The following is a 16,997-nucleotide window of genomic DNA, read 5'->3' on the forward strand; positions in this document are numbered from 1 at the left end:
CTTCAGCATCTGAAATGGCATGACTGGTCACATTACAGTTGCGGGAAGTTGTCCCCAAGTATCGTAAACATGAAGTTCGAGAGTTTAGGTGGTGGTGGGCTGTGAAACCACTGCCGCCCACCGTGGGGAGAACCCTGACTATAGCCATGCCCACGTGTTAGTTTGTAACAAGGCTGCAGTTATGAAATGCGTTGACTTGTTAAGTGCAGCATTGCCAAAGCCAGGGCATATCACAACGTTGCCCTGGTAGGCTATCAGTTACTGTGTTGTGTACACTTTCAGCCATCCCAATAAGCTGCATTTGTTCCCCACCAGGTTCAGCACTTGTTATCTCAGACGGGCAATGGAGGTCTGGACATCAACTGCACCAACGCTGAAGGTTCTACACCACTGGTGCTTGTCTGCAGGGACCTGGCTACTTTCCAGGAACTTGCCTCTGCGGGTGTCTTACGCTCTTACGATCCACTCGGAGTAATACGGGTTCTTCTCGACCACGGCATGTGAGTTATGCTTGTCCATGAAGAAGCGGGGGCGCAGTCATTCTTATGAGCCAGTGTGCGTGCAGAGGATTTTTTTTTTTTTGAGGAAAGTTTCAAGTCAAATGCATTTTTAAAAAGTCTGTAGTTCTCAGGGGCAGCATTTGTGTGGGCATGCCTGGCATTCCACGTACGATATGCACTTCAAAGATATTGATAGCTTCTGCTTATGCTCAGAAATATGCATCAGTTGCTCACATTTTTGCGGAAGCGGTCTCCTCCAACATGTTTTCTTAAATGACATCAAAGGGGGTAGCCACTAGAAACACAGGAGGCTGACGGAAGAGGACTCATTGCAAAAAGCTAGCCCTAGCCCTAAAACGGCACAAAATTAAAGGCCTTTAAAAGCAGAACACGGGAGGAAATCTGGACCAGGAGACAAGTTGGGCTTTAGATCAGTGAGCAATTTCGTCACTCCTCCATAGTTTGCGAGAATCGGAGACATTTGAGGGTTGGTTTCTAGTTCAGTGGATCTTGATAAGAGTAAAAAAAAATGAACTAGAAATAGCTGTTGCATCAGTTAGCTTTCTCGACGTCATCAGTAACGCAACCTAATTCATGTTCTCCTAATTGTAAAGGTAGAATAAAACATTGTCTTTTCTGCTGGTCTTCACAAATTTTCATAGCTCCTTAGAGTTTTCTTTGACTTCGTGCTCCAGCATCGCATCACGTCTTTTACATTTGTCCTAATTTCCTGTCCAAGTACCTGTAATAACTCTATTATCTCATCAGTTTTCTGTCTTGGAAATCTAGAATAGAAAGATGTTTTATTAATTAACTGTTTAATTTCTTTGTTGAGCCACGGCTTCAATCATCTCTTACTGCTAGATGTAACCTCAGACGGTACGTGGCGTGCCTTTGAAAAAATTCCAAAGGCCATCAATGCTGTGGGAAGCATTCTGATAAATAAAGTTAGGAAAGTAAGCATCTAGGTTCTGTGATATGAGTGGATAGTTTCCTTTTCTCAAACGAATAAACTTTCCTCTGAGGAGGGGCCGCTGATATAGGCTGGGAGCTTGAGATAGTTTGAGATAGATACCGTGGACAGCAGAAATAGAATGGACCAGGCTGGTGGGTTGGTTAGAAAAGAGGAAGTCAAGTGTGGGAACACTCTCACTGTATTGCTACTATTTTGGGAAGTCTACATATTGATAAAGGCCATTTGTGTTTGTGAAGTTGCTGAATTCCAGGGAGAGGACAGAGTTACATGGTGTCATAGGCACGTTTTCAGTCCACCGGACTTGTTGCGTGTTGGAATCACCTCCGAATAAAAAGTCAGCATTAAAGTTCTGTACTACGTTCGACAGCATGGCCAATGGCGCAGGACTACGATAAAAAGCACCGAACGCCAGGTGTTTGCCATTATGAAGCAGAACCTTACACCACACACTTTCGCATTCATTATGACTAGGGTCTATTGATGCACTCGCAAGTGCTTTATCAGCAAGTATAAAGACACGCCCACAATGTGTATTGCGGTCCTTCTGTGTCTTTCAAATGAAGGGACGAAAATTTCAACGTTACTGATGCTGTCATCTAGGAACAATTCTGTTCCTATGAATACTTGTGCTTTTGTATTGTAGAGCAAACTAGCAAGAGAGTCTGCCTTGTTTTTTACGCTACGGCTGTTAAGTATGAAAATATTCAGTGTAGCAGTGCGACACTGACCATTTACTAGTTTAGCACTAAAAGCAGATCTGCAATGAGTTAACTGAATCAATTTGTTGCTATATGACGGACAGGATGGCAGCATTTGAGGCAGCATCATAGATAAAGCAATGCCCAGCAATTAGTAATTTGTCATAATGGAGCTTATAGGATAAATTCCTTTCTTTTGTGTTTCGAGTTGTTTTTTCTTCAGACAAGAGGAACAGATGACGAAAAATCCTTGCGAACTGCAAACTCAACTTCTATCCTGGTTATAGTTCTAGTTCTTCAACTTATATCATAGAGAAAAAGCCTTTCCTTCTCGAATTTGCTAAATTTTGCAACTATGAAGCGGTTTTCATTAAACAGATAGATTCCGATCCTGTGAGCTCTTTCCACATTTGCTTTGTCAATGGCTACTTCCTTATATTGGGAGTAAATAGCAATAACATCCTCCTTAGATTGTGCCCATGTCTTAATTACCAGGCAGCCCAAAAAAGAGCAAGTTACATCTGCGTGACCCATTTTCGGCATCTTCAGTTGCTGCCTTCAAGGATGCAATTCACGTTGTAATGATTGCGGGTAAGAACGGGCGTGCAGTAATTGTCTGGGATTCTTCAGGACATTTTAGCCTTTCTTGAAATTTGGCAAACTTTATTTCAATCCCGTTCCGCCATTCCTGAAGCGAGGTCAAGCCGGAAAGCAGCTTTTTGTACTCGTCCTCAGTTCATCTGACAGCCTCAACTAGCGATGAGTATTGACTGCTGTGAGCCTGCACGTTACTTTCACAGCTATATGTTGGGCCACGATCGGCCTCAATATCACTAGACGAAAGATGGAGCAGACACACAAAAACAAAGCGGCGACAAATCAGGGAGCACTTTATTTGCGCACTATGCAAAAATTTCCTAATTTCAGTGGGGCAGGACATCGCAAGAAGGCAGCGGTTAGAAGTATACGAACAGGATTGGTTGTAGCGAACTGATTCCATGTTTCTCGTGGTGTTAGCTTCAGATAAAACTGCTGACGGTTGGCATTTATGTACTAGCACTGTCGTGCTGGGTTGCCTCTGTCCTTTGCCCATTATGATGCCATTGTGCAAAGGTCAGAAACGAAAAAAAAAGAAAAATGGGAAAAGTTTTGCTGTGTCCCATTTTAAGTGCCTTCTCACGGGAAAGTCTGCATGGCAGCAATGTTTTATGCAATACAGGTACGGGGAGGATCACTGGCTTCATTGGTCACAGCTCGACCTGATTTGTATTGGGTGATGCCGTCCATGTCCTAATTAACTAGCGTCCAACGCCATAGACAAGTATCGCACTCCTATTCGAATTGTCTGAATTTCTGAATTAGCAGGGTCAGACTAACACGATTTTATTGCGTACAGTACATTTACTGGCATTAATACTTCTCATCACATTTTATCGTCTTGAAGGGGCAGTTCAAAGTGCCAAAGCTGTGAAGTGTGACCTTCAAATGTTGAAGCTGCTTGCAACTCGCATTCCTTGTCCAGCCTCATCCACCGCGATGTCAACCACCAGGACCGACAGGGCAGGACGGCTCTACACTACGCCTCCCACACGTGCTGCGAGCACACGGCAGCCGTCCTTTCCCTCCTTCTCCAGAATGAGGCAAAAGTTGGTGAGTGCACGTGCTGGGCTACAGCTCGCCAGCCGCTCTTTTAATTACAAGTTCAAATTGGTTTGTACGGGGCACAGCGCAGCCAGCCGTTGCTGGAGGGACACAACTAAGCCATCAATTCTTCTTTGGCCATATTTTTTTAACATATTTGAACATATTGATTAGGCATGCGCAAATGGAGAATCTTGGGCTCGAAGTGAATTATCATATTCAGCAAATGATTTCAAAGTGAAGCATGTTATTTTTTTTCTTTAATTGAAGCGAATAGTGTGTGATTGCAAACCTAGTAGAGTAACATTTCAGTCAGATGAATTCCACAAGGTCGCAAGCAATGTCCCTGTCGTCTAGAATGGACAAATTCACGTTTAGAAACTTGGGAAATGCATGCACGCATATTTGTTTATGTCTGATGGGCTATGTGCTACCGCTCACTGTTCTCAGTGTCTAACATGTAGCTGTCGATTCTGACACACACTTTCTGCCACTGTTCGCTGCCATGCTTATAGGCAAAGTTTCAAAGCCCCTTGGCACACCCAAGGAAGCTATAATAGAACTGCTGGAGTGAAGACTGCCTATACCGGCGCATGCACGGAGGTCAAGTCCGGCTGAGATCACAGCAGCCATCTTGCCATAGGCAAAGAAAGACTATCTTAATATAGACTAATAGCTTCTTTCAGTGCTTTCAGTTTAGAGATTGGGAGCGGGCCTCTGAGTGACTCTGTGAGCCTTGAAGTTTCTACATTTAACCTGAAATTGACGCAGCCCTTTTTCTGCCACTATTTAAATTGACAGTGCATCCTGCGATAATGCAAAAAGCCCACTGCAGCTTTTTTTTTTTTGCTTCACAAGAGATCGTTGTTTTTCCGACAGGGAGGGCTATCACGCACTCTTCACAAGTAGATCCTGCAGCAACCTAGAAAGCCAGCAAGATACGGCACTACTGCATTTGTGAAGGCTGATACACTTTCAGGAAAGTGTATGCGGTGCGTGTAATTATTGTTTCCTGACTAACTGCCCGTTTTTCCACTGTCGTGGCAGTGTCGGCACGGTGTCGGATGGAGACAATGTCACTTGCCAGGTCTCAAATCCGTTTGCATAAGTAGACACTGACATAGGGCTGTAAACTGAGATGAAGCCTCCTCGACTTTGCACACAGCCATAGAATGTTTCATTGTGGTCTTGACTCGGTCTAGAGGCCCTTTATTCACCAGCTGTTCAAATAGCTTTTCAGCACTTTGTATGCTAACAAGGAAGTGCTGTTTTCCTTCTTTGACGGGCTGACCTGCTGGTTCCTTTAGTGACGTTATGTATGTCTGAACCTTGTAGAAGAGTGATTTCCAGCAAGCATGAGTCTGCTTCCACAATGGAACGAGTGCAAGGTTTGACAAAAGGATTTCGGGGCATTAGAATATAAAAAATGCAGTCTTGCCGTTGCTCGTACACATTTGAATTGTGGCCATTTCAACATGTAGTTGCAGAAGTCTAACTCATCACCTCCTGATGCACTCAGTGCTTGCACTGCAAGCTGCTCATTCAGTTTTTGCTTTTCCTTTTGATTGTAGGCATTGGTCAACTTATTATACCAAGCCCTTCTTCATGCTTCAAAGCACCATGAGCCTTTTTGTATTCCCACTTCATGAAGTTCCCGTAATTATCAACCAAGTGACTTGAGGTTGCTAACATGTTGCGGATCAGTTTCAGCATATGACAGGTGTCTAAATGAGTCACTACTTGAGTTCTTAGAACGTGCTGAAAAAGGCCCACAGCTTTGTCACAGCGCTGCACCTAGAGGTTTCGGCGTGCTGAAATTGAATGTAGCACTGTCAGACGTCAGCGAGACAACCTATCAGTGCATCGCCCAGTGATCCCGTGAAGGAGTCAGTAAAAAAGTAGCCAGCAGAACACGTCAAGCGCATGTTCAATCCAGTCAGCATGTATACACTTGCGTTTGTGGCCTCAGGCAAGTTGTCATCTTGTACATCTGTCCCAAAGCTCACGTAACCGACAAGCTCAGCATTCTTCCTGGTTGCCATCTCATCTACGATCAGGCCACGGTATAGCTTTTCATTTTAACTTTTGGCAAGCTTTTCTAGGAAGGAGAAAGCCTCAGATTTGAAACCCAGGTCTTCATCAGCAGATTTGTACCACTCTCTCTCTGTCTGCTGGGAGGAAGTCATTGAATTTTGAATGAATATGCTCGTAGCCAGCCGACGAGTAGAAGTGGAGAGTTAGAACATAATTGTGCAGGATACTGGCCTCCATGTTTTCTTTTCGCCTTGCAGAATAGCTGTTCGTTGCCAGTAGAGAAAGTTGCGGTCAAAGCTTCAGAGCTTTCCTCGGGCTTGTGTTCTTTGATTGACTTTGGGCTGTTCAATTCTTTTTGTCCTTCGTCGTTAGCCTTGCTGCAGTGTTTTCACTCACTTCGGGAGCTGTGCGACTTTTCCTTTGAATAAATGCAGCAGCTTTTGTAGTGTTGTTTTGCAGGCAAATCTGAAACTGCCTCTTCCATATTATTGATGTCTTCAGTGTTTGCGGCAACTACAGGGTCTCTCTGTTTGTCGACAGTCACTTTCTTTTTACCTGCAGTAAAAAAAATCACAAACTGTAGTGTTTCAAAGTATTCATTTATACATACTGCAATCGCACGAAGCAAGACCAAAATATATATGGTCATTTATATAGTGTGCGCTGGAAAGTATGGTGACAGATGAACAAAAATAACAACGATTCTACTGGAAGGCAAGTTCACAATAATTGTTTTTACTTCATTGATATACAGGGGCTAATGTTCCACCTGAGCTGCTGGGCAGAGCATAAGAAGTAGTGAATAGCAGCTCACTACCCCAGGGTTTTAATGTGAAACACTTAAAGGATTCATCCTTGTGGTTCATGTTCTTGATGAGCCTTCACACAGTAATGTTAAAGCTGGGCAATTGCAGTGAAAAATGCACAGTTCAATAGAAAACCGAAACACAAGCAGTATAGTTTCAGCACCTCCCATTGAGTCGCACCGCTTTCGGAATTAATCACATAAGAGTGCAATCTCCAAGGGTACTTACTGGCTTTTGCAGGTAGGCTTCCCAGTCTCAGCCTAGTCATTTTTGCCCAGTGTGGTCTGAGTACTCTGAGGCAAAATGCTCGGATTACAAGTGGTTTCTGTCTTTGGGTTTCCAGTGTTCTTTTCAAACAGCTTGATTCTATATGTTTTTGCATTTCTTCATTCTTTAGAAACATCTCAACAAGACTGCATATCAAAATCCATGAGCACAGTCCGAGTGCGAGGTTAAGCACAGCAGCAGGCATTGTTTGAATTAGTTTTGGGGCACTTACAAATGGAATGTGGTGCTTTCTTCACTCTATTTGCGCATCCATAGGCAACACAGGACGTCACTATTCTCACTGGCCGTGCCTTCTTGGACATAAAGCAGTGAAAGCAAATGACTGCACCGACCATGCTAAGTAAATACGGTGCACTTTTTGCCCATGGCAAGAATTCCCCGCACGGCTTCAGCTCGTGGGCTCCACTCCAGCAGTTTTATTATAACCTCCTTGAGTGTGCCCGTGGTGAGGAGCTGGCTTGCCACTATTCTTGCTGCTGTGGTGGAGGGTTGAATAATGTTCTTTCCACCGCCTAGGAACAAGTCATGCCTGGCTCTGGCCAGGGAGTTTCAAAATTGAAGTAACCTATGAATACTGGCAATCATGGTGATGTGTGTGCAGTCTTTGCTCATGTGTTGTATCATCCAGCACAAGAGCAGATTGGTTTTAATTCTGCGAATTCATATCAGCCGTGTTTTTGTCACTGCTGTGGCAGAAAAGAGGCAGTTTCTTGGAGCTATGCCAAAAGACATGATTTTAAGTATTCGCTGCAGCGGTTGAAATAATAAAATAAAGCAAAATAAAATCTAATGCTTCTGAACTTGTGTCCAGCAGTTTTCAGTCAGCAGTAAGCCAAAGTGCAGTTGATGTCTTGGTTAGTTTCAAGTTCCCACCATACGAGTCTTCACTGGGCATTTTTATTTTTTTCCTTGCATTCGCATTCAATTCGTATTCAAGAAATTGAAATTTGCACAACCCTAGCATTTAACTATGTTGTGTCGGGATACATGAAAGAACCCCACATTGTTTAAACTAAAATGTCTCTGACAGCCCATGTACAGTACAGCTTTGGAGATAGGTCGGGGGACTCGCTCCTGAATCGACTCACTCGGGCTCACTCAGGCTCACACTCAGATCATGATCTGAGTCGTGGGTCAGTCCAGACTCACACTCAGATCGTGATCTGAGCCGTGAGTTCGGACTCACACTCAGATCGTGATCTGAGCCGTGAGTTCGGACTCACACTCAGATCATAATCCGAGTTGTGAGTCCGGACTCGCTTAAATTATGATCTGAGTTTGAGTGAGTCCGGACTCACATTCAGATTATGATCTGAGTCGTGAGTTCGAACTCACATTTAGATTATGATCTGAGTCGCACACATACACAAAGATAGGCAAGATTCTTGGTCCATACTACGAAGTGGTGATCTTTAGTGCATTCGAAATGAAACAGACCTTGAAGGTATTATATGTATATGTATAACCACACTTATTAGTGGTGATCTATGATATTTTTTATATGGTAGCTCCAAAATATTAGTAATTCTAAGAGAGGTGTTATAATAGTCTCTTCCTAATTGCTCCTTTAGTCGCAGAACTTGGACCATTGGATGAAACGTGATTCAGCTGTCCGTTGCGTGTAAAAGCATCAGCCAACATAAGTCAGCCGTGAATTTAATTGGGCAAATTAATCCGATTGAGAAGAAATGGATGAGAAAGTGCAGGTGAATCTAAATGATGATTCATATGAGTTGTGAGGGGAAATGACTGAGTCGAGATGCGTGATGAATCGGAGTGAGCTGAGATCAGTCGAGAATGAAAATGAGTGAGTCTCGATGCGTCGAAATGAGTGAGCTCAAATTGGTTGTGAGTTGAAATAAGTGAGTCCAGATGAGTCTGAGTTCAGATGAGTCGTGAGTCGAAGTGAGTGAGTGCAGATGAATCGTGAGTCAAAAATGAACGAGTCGAGATGAGTGAGTTCAGATGAGTCGTGAGTGGAAATGAGTGAGTCCATGATGAGTCTGAGTTCAGATAAGGTGAGTCGAAGTGAGTGATTGAGTGCAGATGAGTCTCGAGTCAAAAATGAGTGAGTGAGCCCAGATTAGTTACGAGTCTGAGTGAGCCCAAGTGAGTCGCCAGCTTGAGTGAGTTTTAGTTCATGAGTGTGAGTGAGTTCGAGCCTTGTGAGTCTGAGTGAGAGTGAGCCTGCTGAGTGAGCACACGTGATTTTGCCGACCTATGGCTGTGGAATGTCCACACACCAATTCCACTTTGTGGAAGGGATACATATGGCTGTGCCTGCTCCTAAGTGAAGCCAGATGGTGCCAGCATCATCAGTACTGTCCCATCAATGCATAGTCTCCACCTCTTGGTATGAAGCACTCGGTACAAGTTGTGTACCGTATGCTTTGCAGACATCAAAGACAAGCATGGGTTCTCACCACTTCACTTTGCAAGCCAAGCAGGTTCTGTGGATGCCATACAGCTCCTCCTGGATGCCGGGGCAGACCCAAGTGCCACTGGCCTGGGAGGAATCGCACCGCTTCATCTTGCGGTGAGCTTGGATAGTTCACTCACGTCCCCACCTCAGTGGTTAGGGCACTGTCGCCAGCGGGGACTCTATTTCGAACTCGGCCTCAGCGGTGTCATTTCAATGGAAGTGAAATGCGAGGCTCTTGCGTAGTGCAGGCTAACAAATACCGGGTGGTTGAAGCTATCCAGAGCCCTCTAATATTGCGTACCTCCCAGCGAGTCACTTTGGGAAGTTAAACCCCATAACACCAAATCATGTTTTTTGCTTTTTTCCCCTGTTGTAGATTGTGGTGAGCTGCTCAGGGACTACCTCCTGCACTGGCATGTTTCTTTATGCACTTTTGTTATGTGAGACTCTGTTTCCAGTGCTTGAGAAGCTTTACTTTAGTAAATTTATTGCTCTGTCACATGCTTTCTTTATTCCTTGTTGGTACTTTGTGCAGAGTTATGGTGACCATGTCTGTCCCAATGCAAGGCCTGTTCACGTGGAATATCTGCGACTGCCTCAGTAAATGCATAGCGGGCTACAATACAGAATTGTCTAGAAAAAAAAAACAAAGGCTGGCACTCTGTCACCGCCATGTGCACGAATTTTACCTGTGTGATTGCTTCGTTGAGTGAATGCAGTGTTGCCTAGTAAATGGTTTCTTTCTGCTTATTCCACTGCCATTTTCAAGATGACACCTCCTTAATAATAAAATATGACAGTTCTGCTAATACAGCGGCAGACTTGTGGACAAAAAAAGATATGCATGAAGTGCTACACTGTCGACAGCTTACCTATGTCGTGCCGGTACATAATGCAGAATGACAGTTCAAACGACTTCAAACTAGATGCGAAGAAGTCGCAAGTGTACACATAGTCGGGCAAACGGCAGCTGAGGCATTAACTGATGTGTAAATGGGACCCCGGTGCCGAGTTGCTTTGTAACCGTGTTTGAGCGTTCCACGAATCTTCCCTCGAGGCCCAAGGATACCGGAAACGGGCACTGTGCTTGGGCTTGTGCAGGCGTCAGCAGGCAAGATTGCCGCAGTGAGACTGCTCCTGGAGCGTGGCGCAGACGTGCTGAGTTTTGCGCAGGATGGGAAGTCGCCGCTGTGCTGTGCAGGAAGCACTGACGTCTACAGTGTGCTGCGCAGAGCAGTCGAAAACGCCCTCTGTGAGAGGGCCGACAAGCTTCGACTTACTCCACTAGAGCACGGTGAGGAACCCTTTGGATTTGGCAGACCTAGGTAAGGGGTCAGATATTTTGAGAGGACGTGTAGGTTTCCTGTTCTTGTTGCCAACTACCCATTCCCAGCCCCTTACTACTTTGAGGCACAAATAGTTCATTTTGGTAACCTGTGTGTGTGTGACTTCCTGTTCGGATTCAAACTCTGTCATTGCACATTACTATTTGATTTTTCAGTGCAGTGCATTATGGTTGAAGACAAAAGGGTGATTCATTTTGCCATTTCATATGGCAGTCTGCTTAGATATTTTTTTGATCGCACATAGTTTGGAAAATTGATCCTTACAAATTTCCTTTAAAAAAAGACTGAATTTGTTATTTTGACTGTTTGAGCAACTACAAGCATTCCTCCTTCACACACAAAAAGTTCAGAGCCAGAAACTATTGGAAAATATTTCAAAACTGGAAAGGTGATGCTTTGAAACATGAGAGGTGTCAATGGGAGCCATTTCCAAGTGTGCGATGTGTCAAACAGATGCGTTTTCTGCATACTTGCCAATCCTCCCGATTCGCCCGGGAGACTCCTGATTTTTGACTTAGCTTTCCGACTGTACGACCTCTGCCCAATGTCTCCTGATAAATTGCCTCTGCCAGTGCAAGGATAATTTTTGTCAAACTAGCAGTGCAAAATCTGCATTGTAATCGTCTGTCGCCATCAGCGGATGCACTAGCACCATTTGGTTGTGAGTATAAGTTTGCGGATAGCTAGGCCGCTTGTGTGTAAAGTTAACATTCTCATATACTTGAACTCATGGCACTGTCAAAGCTCAAGAAGAGATGTCTGCAGAAGGTTTTGCGATCTCACACTTATTTCTATACTTCGTGACGTCAAGAAAAGGCAAATATTTTGCATCTTGCACAACATGTGGATGCAACATCAGCATGTCTCACAGCATTAGAGATGGTTTAGAACTGAGACAAACTAGAACTGAATTCTGCTCAGCAATGTGCAATGCAGTGTGAAGGGCCATCAATCCAGGCCATGCTTTGAGAAAAATACTCTGACAGATACTTTAAGCTAGTCTGGCAAGGTCTGTGTGACAGGACTCATTGGACACTGCCTGAAAGTTCGGGCGAACACCTGCCTAGCATTAAATTTGGCCTAACCCCCTGCCCCTCATTAGTGCGAATAAAAAAAGTGGCTATGGCTTAACCCTGCTAAGCCCAGACAAAGTGAAAGCTTCGTTGCGTTTCTTGTTACTCATCATCACTATTTTCTACCATCATCATCACTAACTGCATCGTCATTTTCATCGCTATTATCACTCTCATGTTCGGCTAGGAGAATTGCAATCTGTTTCTCATAAGCCTGGCCTGGGGTAGTGATTTGCACACTTGGCTGAAGATTGGTGGGATAGTGGTTTGATTACTAGTGGAAACAGTTTTTGTTTTTATATAAGTGTCTGTATGGTCTTTGCTTACAGCCACACTTGGCTCATTGAAGGTCAAATGTGATTCATCGCTTACCTTGGCCCAAGGTCGGGTAATGAAGCTTTCGCTTCAAAAAGTCTCCTCCCGATTTATCCTTGCCAGGTTGGCAGGTATGGGCTTGTGCATGAGAGTAGCCGGTGCTTTTTCTAAGGCCAGCTTCACCGCTTCACACTCGCTAAGAAGTAATCCTTAAAAATATTTCACCCCGGTTACTCAGATCTTTCACTGGACTTTGTTTAAATTTTAATCACGCTTTTCTCACCTTCTTATTTTGGCCCAAACAAGGCTTTTGTGCATTTGTGTACTTTTTTTTTTAGTTGCACCAAAACCAAATTTGGCATAACATTTAAAGAGTGAAAAATGCAAATTGTCTCAAAATGCTCTAAACATGCAGGCACCAGCCACTGAAAACAGTGCACCAGATAGTAAATTGCCTCAAAATAGGGCACCCTATGGGAACAACATTAATTTGGTGCACATTGGAGAAATGCTCTGCCATGCATACTGCCATCTCCAGAAGCATGCACATGTTTTCCACTTATACTTGGTATATTTAGGACAGGAAAGCATAGAACTGTCTTAAAGCTAGAAACAGATTTAGAATAAAGATACCATGCCCTATTAATGGCAAGGTTTTTATTTGCTTAGCTTTAGTACTAAAAAAACCTAGTTTACGAGGACCACGAAACTGAGGCTGTGTGCACTTGAAGAATAAATTCTGCTCCCCTCCTATGCGTTGTCTGCGTGTTGGAACGGCTTTATCTTGCATTAAATGCGTTTGTATTTGTTGTTTTCAACGCACTGCTCACTCCTTCAGTCACGGAACAAACTTGCGAAAGCAGCAAGAACTTCACAGGAGTAAAGTTCCAGATTGGAAAGGAAGAAAGATGCATAGTCTAGTTGGGCAGTCCCCATGATGATGGCAGTGTGGTTGAACGATCGCAGAAACCTGAACATGACACTTTTTCGTTGCACTTGCGCATGGTGTCAAGTTGGCTTTTCAGTGTCACAATGTCCTTCGCAGAAAATTGATGAAGTATAATGCGACTCTCAGAAGAGGATGACAGTCTATGAGCAGAAGGTGCTGTGCTAGGCCAAGTTTGACGAGGTAGTGGAGCGTCAATCCAGTTCAAATCTGTTGTGTTTGAAGTGCTGTGAATAGAGCAGTGTGCATTAATATACAGACCCTGGCACCCTTCTCTGCGCGTCGCCGCGAGAACTCGCACTTACCCTCCGGTTGTTCGGGGAAGCAAGTCGCATCTATGGACATGCGATCTCTTTGTTCTTCGACCGGCTAGTTCGCCTTTTGCCTCGACCGACGCTGGTCGCACCCTCGTCTGGTTAATAAACAAAGTTAACAGTACCGCGTACGTCTTCGCTACATTGACGACATGCAAACGCGACAAAATCAGTCAAATGTTCATTAATCAAATGTCGTTTGGACAGCTCTTCTTTATCTGTAGTCGTGGCAAAGTGAATGTGAAAGTGTGGATGCCATTGATCCTTGCCTTTGGCAGCTTTTACTCGCCAGTGCTTGAAAGAAATAATGTACAAAGAATGTGGAACCATGACTGTTGGCGTACACAGGAAACGAAATTTGTATACTGTTTTCATAAACTCTCATTCAGACAGTATCCAAGCTATTTAATGAAATGTTTGCATTCTTTGGTAATTTTTTTCATGCAGTAATAACGGGCTACTACACAGTTGTGTGAGACGAGATGCGTTATTACCCAAGGGACTTGTTTAGCGCACAAGGTTTTACCATTGCATTTGATCATTTATGCAGATTGTTTTGTCATGCACATAATGATCCCCGTATGCAACATTTATATATCTGCAATATACAGAGCGGACATTTCACATGCATGTGAAATGTTACACTATGTTGTCTTTTTTTTCTGCAACAGGTGGCTTTGAGTAAGTACTAACTGATCTTTCGATGCTCAAGCAAGGCTGTTTTCAGTTTTGTCGCCGTAACTGCTGTGTATAGGCCAAGTGATTATACAACAGTTAAGGAAAACGTCTACCTCAAAGCGGAGCAAATCTGGATTATCGGATTATCTTTCAAAGATCTCATATGTACAAATTTTGCTAGAAGCATAGATTTTTTAAGGGTGGAAATAACATAATTCTCAAGTACCTTAATTATTCCAGCATAAAGTTTTTGTTTGTACAGGTGCCGACTAATCCTTGCAAATTGTAAGAGGTAAGTAAACAGCCGGTTATATGACACGTTGTAGCTCAGACGGATTAATTTTAAATTAAGGTTTGAGTATTGGAATGATAGACATGTTGTTTACCTATATCAATTGTATTTCCCATCATAATCTTGCACATGAAAATGATAAGCCTGCCATGGCCAGTGCAGAATTCTTTTTACCGGGTACAGTTGCTCAATTTTATTATGGAGGTGTTCTGCTTTCGTAAAATTTTTTGGCTTGGCATGTTTTTAACCATGAAATTGAACTCTTCAGACTAGCTGGTCTTGGCATTCCCCTTCAATTTCCCTTCAATTGAATGTCATTGGAGGTTGGCTTTCCCTGAATATTGCGCTCAAATAAATGATGAAGCTGTTCGTAAACACTGTCTTTGATTGTGAAGAAAAGAATGCACGCAAGTGAAGTGTTGTCTTTGTCTTTCCTGCAGAAAAAAGAAAACTGGGGCAGCTGATCTTGCAATCGAGGAGTGTTGCTGCTCCAGGAGAACAAAGCTCTCCTGGGTGAGCTTTCTTCTAATCTTGATGAGCTTCTGTCTTGGTAGAGGCTTGAACTTGCCTCATTTTTCACGCTTGCACACCTTATGTTTGAAATCTGCCGAGTACTTTTAGGTGGGAAGAATGCAGGACTGCACATAAATATTGCAAGCACAGTTGAGCCAACTTGCTCGCAAAAGCCTGCAGTATACATGATGCACTCATTATGACTTGGTGGGAGGTGGAATGCCCAGAATAACATGACATGAGGAAATATGTGACAGGAATTTGAAGTTATGGAAGGGAATTCGTCTGGCTGAAAGGGGGGGACAATTTTTCAAGCATGACATGATGTCTGGTGATGACTTCACTGTGAACAAGAGCCTTGTGCTGGGAGCCAAAATGTCAACAGAAATCTTTTTCAGTAGTTGGCCTCTCTTGTTTTGTCCAGGCGACAGAAATTTTTGTTGAAAGAAAAATTTCAGTGCAGAGATCGTGACCATAGTTTGTAAGGTGTTTTACAGGAAACAATAATTTGCGTTTCAGTTATTTGGCAGTGGCAGCTCTTCATATCAAATTCTTTTTTAACAGTCTAGACAAGTGCCTCCCCTCTTTTGCAGCAGCTCGACGGCCAAGGAAGAAGGCTCCAGCAGCAGCGACAAGGAGCCCAGCGAGCCAGAGGCGGAGGCTGTGCTGAAGGGCTCGCATTCCATTCTTCGCGGAGGGGACCCTTCGCTGTCCGCATTCCGCCGCTACCAGCCACCCAGCGTACCTTCCCAGCAGCTGCCTCTCGGCTGGCGGCAGAAATCGTCCCACGGCGGCTCCCACTTCATCCCCGTGCGACCTCGCGACCACTCCTCGGACGACGAGATGCGGTGGTGCGCCGAAGGCACGCTGGAGAACAGCAGCTACCACCGGCAGAAGACGATGCCTTCCAACACACCCCTCGAGCTTCCCCTGGATCCTGTCGTTGTCGAGGCCAAAAATGGCGTGAGCTCTGAGAGTGAAAAGAAGGTTGAGGAGAACATCCTGGAAGCACGGATGGAGAGCCCGCTCACCGAGTCGGCCCGAACGGCAGCCTGGGTCTTTGGGGGCAGTGCCGAAAACGTGGTGCCCAAGGAGATGTACGCCAAGGTGCGCCCCAAGCACCGTGGCGACAGCTGCGACTCCGAGTCGGGCGACGACGAGCACAAGCAGTCCGCATCGCGGAAGAGGCCCACAGCGGCAGCGCAGAGGCGGAAAAAGACCCAGCACTACGCCAAGAACTACCATCTCAGCCGGCTCAAATTGCGACCTGAGTTGACAGGCCGCAGCATTCCTGACGTCGCGGCTACTGTGCCGCCAAAAACTGTGCCCGCAGGGCGGCAGCAGGCGGAAGTCTCGCTGGGGGCAGCAGAGGAGGGCTCACAAAAGACATCCGCCACGGCGGCGGTGGCCGCACAGCAGCCCAAGTTTTCGTTGATAACGAGGAACAAAGAAGGCGGCAACCTACGGCCCAACGGATCGCGCATGCCGGTCCCGAGCACCAGGGGCCTGATGAGCAAGTTCCTGCCGCCGTGGGTGACTCGTGACGACGTGTCCTCGCACCTGTCGTCTGCATCCTGGGTGTATCTGCCATCTCTCTCGCCGGAGGAAGGAGGGGATGAGCAGCAGCCGCGGTTGTCGCTGCCACGCAGGGAAGAAGTTCCCGAAGTGACCAAAGCCACCGAGACTACTGTGACACCCACGGCGGCCGTAACTACGGCGTCGTCAGCAAAGGCTCGTCCTGAGGGGACGCACACGCTGACCTGTGGCAAGCGGGGGAGTGGTGTCGGGGCGGAGGGTTCTGCATTCCACACGGTCAGCGCTAAGGGCAAGGGATCGGCGGCTGGTCAGCATGCGGCGGCTGAGCCACGCGTGCCGGTGCCGCCGCTGCCCAAGAACATGCACGACATCCCAGCCTTTCCCGCGGGACCCCCATTCCCTTGGATCAAGGGAAAACTAATCGGTAAGTGCTGCATGTATGATGTTCACACATTTGCCTTTTGTTTGCTGAGTGGCCTCCACTAAGCCGTGCATGTGCTTCCATTCTCCTGCTGGAGTGCGCTTGTCGTGTCAGTAAACCTTATTAATCAACCTCCATAAATTAAAATAATAATTTGGATTGCAACCCCTTTGCTATTCAGATCACATAGTTTCATTT

At 45.2% G+C, this 16,997-nt stretch overlaps 1 protein-coding gene across 3 annotated transcripts in view; it reads left to right on the forward strand.

Annotated features, from left to right (window-relative positions):
* LOC146181979 (uncharacterized) overlaps nucleotides 1–16,997 on the forward strand; it is a 38,293-nt gene that overhangs the window by 8,509 nt on the left and 12,787 nt on the right. For 2 of the 3 annotated variants that reach the window (XM_084576976.1, XM_084576977.1), the window contains exons 5-10: nucleotides 316–500; nucleotides 3,697–3,824; nucleotides 9,340–9,479; nucleotides 10,467–10,659; nucleotides 14,770–14,842; nucleotides 15,436–16,802. In XM_084576976.1, coding sequence (XP_084433102.1) covers nucleotides 316–500; nucleotides 3,697–3,824; nucleotides 9,340–9,479; nucleotides 10,467–10,659; nucleotides 14,770–14,842; nucleotides 15,436–16,802 — 2,086 coding nt within the window. The remainder of the gene's footprint in view (nucleotides 1–315; nucleotides 501–3,696; nucleotides 3,825–9,339; nucleotides 9,480–10,466; nucleotides 10,660–14,769; nucleotides 14,843–15,435; nucleotides 16,803–16,997) is intronic. The other variant, XM_084576978.1, reaches the window with a different exon arrangement.

This window comes from Amblyomma maculatum, chromosome 8 (genome assembly GCF_055883805.1).
Source record: "Amblyomma maculatum isolate TAMU_Amacu chromosome 8, ASM5588380v1, whole genome shotgun sequence".
Classification (NCBI taxonomy): Eukaryota; Metazoa; Arthropoda; class Arachnida; order Ixodida; family Ixodidae; genus Amblyomma; species Amblyomma maculatum.